The 4,025-nt window shown below is 55.7% G+C and overlaps 1 protein-coding gene across 4 annotated transcripts in view; it reads right to left on the bottom strand.

The window, feature by feature from the left end:
* AHRR (aryl hydrocarbon receptor repressor) overlaps positions 1 to 4,025 on the bottom strand; it is a 119,691-nt gene that overhangs the window by 4,397 nt on the left and 111,269 nt on the right. For all 4 annotated transcript variants that reach the window (XM_063604115.1, XM_063604116.1, XM_063604117.1 and 1 more), the window contains 2 exons: positions 1,330 to 1,391; positions 906 to 1,047 (listed from right to left, as the gene is read on the bottom strand). In XM_063604115.1, the coding sequence (XP_063460185.1) occupies positions 906 to 1,047; positions 1,330 to 1,391 (204 nt within the window). The remainder of the gene's footprint in view (positions 1 to 905; positions 1,048 to 1,329; positions 1,392 to 4,025) is intronic.

Here is a 4,025-nt window from a genome sequence, read left to right as displayed (position 1 = left end):
CTGCAGAGAAAAGACGGGGCCCATTTGACAGCAGCTGAAGACACCAGGTCCTGCTGCCCTGGGTGGGGGTCTCTAAGGGAGGCTACTAAATTAGGACGATGCTAAATCTGCCAAGGCTGCTACACCGACCCCTCACTGCACTGTCCCTTCTAACCCCCCCAGCAGCCCAGGAGGCTGTGCCAGCACCCCACCCCCACTGCGTGCCTGGGGCAAGTGAGGAAGGCCCAGGGTGGGGCGAGGGTGCAGGCTTCAGGGAGATGTCTCTGTGAGGCCTATGCCAGCTGTCCAGTGTCAGCCACACCAGTCACTAGCGCTAGGGGTGGGGAAGGGTGGTGCAAATGGTCCCAGGGAACTGCAAAGCAGAAAACACCATGTCCAGCAGTTTCTGTGGCCAAGCTCTGTTGCTGACCAACAGGACACCACGTGCCTTGGGACTGGCACTGCATGACTGTGAGATGGTGACCTGGAGAGTGGGGAGGGGCCTGTGGTGCACAGCTGGGCTGGTCAGGAAAGGGGAGGAGGCCCACCTGGGTGGCAGGCAGGCCCTGGGGAGGGAGAGGGGGGAGAGAGGGCTCTGAGCAAAGGCAAGATGAGGTTGGAGCCGGGTGACCCAGGGTCCGAGTGACAGGTGAGGCCGGGTCCCAGAGCCCACGGGGCATCCTCCCTCCCAACATCCCTGGACCACCGCTTCCCGGGGTCAGTCCCCAGCGACACGCGTGACTTCCAGCCCAGGAGGCTGTGTGGACAGCTCCACAGAGAGTAACATTAGCTGTGGCTCGTGTGGTGGCCAAGGCTGCTGTCGTCTTTTTTATTTTTCTTCTTAATCACTCCCCCACCCGCTCTTTGGCCTCCACGGTGACTTAGGGAGCTGCCAGGGCTGGGGGAGGCTGCCTGGCACCACTTACCCTGAGCCCCCCTTGGGGTCAAGGACAAGGTCAGGGCCGCCCCGGAGGCACAGGCATGGGGCCCTGGCGGGAACCTGTGCCCATCGGTCAGCGTCAGTCTGTTCCCTGAGCACCAAAACGCCGCTCTCTCTGCTGCTCCTTCCTGTTGGGGTTTAGAGGGGGGGGGAAGCCGTCACGGTGCGAGCTGAGGAGCTCCTGGAAGACGGTTGCTTGTTCTCAGCAAGGCAGGACCCATCGGCTCCTCAGAAATGCACAGAACAGAGCCCAGGAACGGCACTTGTCCACAGCAGGACAGACACCAAGTCTCTGCAAAATGGCTTTTCCATGGAATACGCCAACATCTCCACTGGGCGGGGAAGCTCTCCAAGGGCAGAAACACATTTTACCCACTTGGAAAAGATCAGATAAGAAATGTTCTAAGTACCTGCTGAGTAATTGGGTTTTCCATGCAGTTCCGATTCGCACAGACTGGTGGTGGCTTTTACTCTGTGAAGAACACAGATGAACATGTGACATGTGACAGATGAACAAGATGAACAAGATGACATGTGGATGAAACATGTTTTGATGGTAGAAATTAATAATGACAGGTATTGCTGTCACACCTGAGCAGTGAAGACAGAAACAAGAGTTCACTCGTTTAATTCTTTATAGCGTGGAAAGTTATTTTCTCAGTTACAGGGTTACTGAAAATACTAAGTCATGTCACTTTTCAGGCCAATGAAGGGCTAATGAATTTGCTTCAGAAAGTAGAAGGATAAAATCATAGGATGATTTTTAGAGCTTACATTTTTTTCCTGGAAGGCCAGAAAGAAAATACGGTCCATTCTCATGACTCCAGGTAGTTATGTTCCAGGAAGTGAACACTGAGGTGAGTTGGAGACCAACTCACACGGGACATGTGTGTGTACCCACACACGCATCACACTGATCCGAATCTTAAATCCCAACAACTCACCCTGGTAGATTCTATTTTCTTTTGCTTTTCAAAAGAGAAACAGTAAGTAGCGCTGCCCCACCAGCAGGTCCCAGAGTTGAGTTCAAACCCATCTGACTGGCCCCACAGCCACAGCTCCGGTGCTGCCCTCCTCTCTGTCCTCTGGGCACCTCCAGGAGGCCCATGACTAACACAAGACTCACAATGCCCCATCTATGTCCATGAATGGCTGCAAAGCACAGGGTGTGTTGACGTGGGGGTCCCAGTGAATTATGGCGAGCAGAGGAATTCACAGAATGGGCTTCAGGAAGAGGCAGATCAAGATCATGTCACAAAACCCCTGTGGGAAAAGCTGTGGAAGACTGGGGGGCTGTTGGGGGCCACGGGGGCTGCTGTTGGGGGCCACTGGAGGCTGCTGCCACTGCCTCAGGGCTCTGATTCTGCGGAATGCACCTTGCATCTTGCACCACTGTGGTGCCCTGGACCACAGTCCTGTGGCTCAGGACTGGTTGACCACCAGGTGTATCCTGAAAGCCGGCTTCTGAATCCAGCTCAGAGCAGGGTGGGGAGAATTCTAAAAGCCTTCGGCGCACGGGAGTCAGTATTCTTGGTTTGGCAAGTTTTCTTCCCCCTTCTGAGTTTGAATAACATGTTTGTTGAGCTGAAGTTGTGTGCCAGCTTTATGTGCCTTGTGCTCCACCCCGCCCTCACAGCCCCACAGGGGGTCTCGTGCAGGCCGCAGGAGGAGCGCTGTGACCTTCGGCCCCACACCTGAGCTTGTGATCCCACACCTACGCTCCACCCCAAGGCCAGGACAGGGCTGTGTGCACACAGGGCCAGGCCTGCCCTGCCCTGCTCTGACACCAGGGGGCTGCGTCCCCTCTGCTTCTAGGGTTGGGAACTCCCAGGGAAGACCAGGCTTGCCAAGTGCAGTGGAAACTCTACGGTGACGGTAAGCGGAGGACAGTGTTCCAGGGTTTGCGTGGTCCCTGTAGGTGCTGGAAGACCTGGGCCCGAGCCCTGCAGAGACCCCAGGTCCTTTTCTGTGCACCTATGTAGCATTTACTTCTTTCCCCTTTAGAATTCTATGTTCCTGCCTTGCACTTTACATTTCCATCCTTTAAAATAAGGTACATACATTTAATTTAAAACCTTCCAGAGATGTGTGGGCCTCAGCAGGCTGACCCGTGTCCTGGCTGTCCCTGGAGCTGCCCTCTGTCCACCCTCAGACAGCAGCAGTGAGGTGGGGCTGGCAGGGCCCAGGCAGAAGCTGCTCATAAGCAGAAATGAGTAACGAACGTGGAAACCAACACAGCATGAAAACCTTCAAATAACCGCTGCTGCTGTCAGACTGCAGAGCTGTCTAAACGGTTATCTGAAAGAGGTCAAAGGTGAGGATGGAACTCACGCCCACAACAGAGACCACTGTGAGTGCCGGCAAGGTGGCCTTGGGGCCTGCAGACAGAAGCCCTTCACAGTCAACCCTGGACACTGAGCAGGGGGTCCCAGAGCCTCCAAGGTCCTCCTTTGCAGGCCCCCTGGGGTGAAAGGGCCCTCGGCCGTATCCTCTGCATCGGGAAGCCAGCAGGCGTGTGACGGGGTCCTCCCAGAGGGGGCTCAGTGGCGGGTCCTGGTGCTCCCACGGAGGGCACGGGTGTGAATACAGAAGATGGGCTGGCCCGTCAAAGGCGCCAAAGAATGGGAGGGACGGCAGCGTGCCGGGTGCTGCTGAGTCCCAGATCTCAAACTAGATCGGGAGCCTGGACTCTGACAAGGTCAGTCAAGACCGCATCTAAAAAATGAAATTGAATACTAACGGAAGTTAAGGAATGCAGCTAGAATTCAAAGTTGGACCACAAGGCAACACACGTGACTGCAACTTAAGATCACCCCAACGCGCCTGCCACAGCAGGTACATCAGTAAAGGCAGCGCCCAGAACAGGGCGGGGACGTCTGCTCCGGTCTGCACAGCTCCATCTGCTGTGAACATCCCCGGGGCTGTCCATGCACAGAGGAGGAGCATCGGAATCAGGACATATCTGGAAACCGTAACCCAGGGGCAAGGCAAACAGAGCAGATTGCGCTCAGCCAACACAGGGCCTTGGCAACCCCAGGCAGTGAGATTCGAGTCACACCACGAAGAATCTGCTCTCAAGGTTCTGTCTGAACCCAGCAATGTTTTC

The sequence above is a fragment of the Pan paniscus genome, chromosome 4 (genome assembly GCF_029289425.2).
Source record: "Pan paniscus chromosome 4, NHGRI_mPanPan1-v2.0_pri, whole genome shotgun sequence".
Classification (NCBI taxonomy): Eukaryota; Metazoa; Chordata; class Mammalia; order Primates; family Hominidae; genus Pan; species Pan paniscus.
The sequence above is the reverse complement of the archived record's forward strand: the minus strand, read 5'-3'. Positions and strand labels throughout refer to the sequence as shown.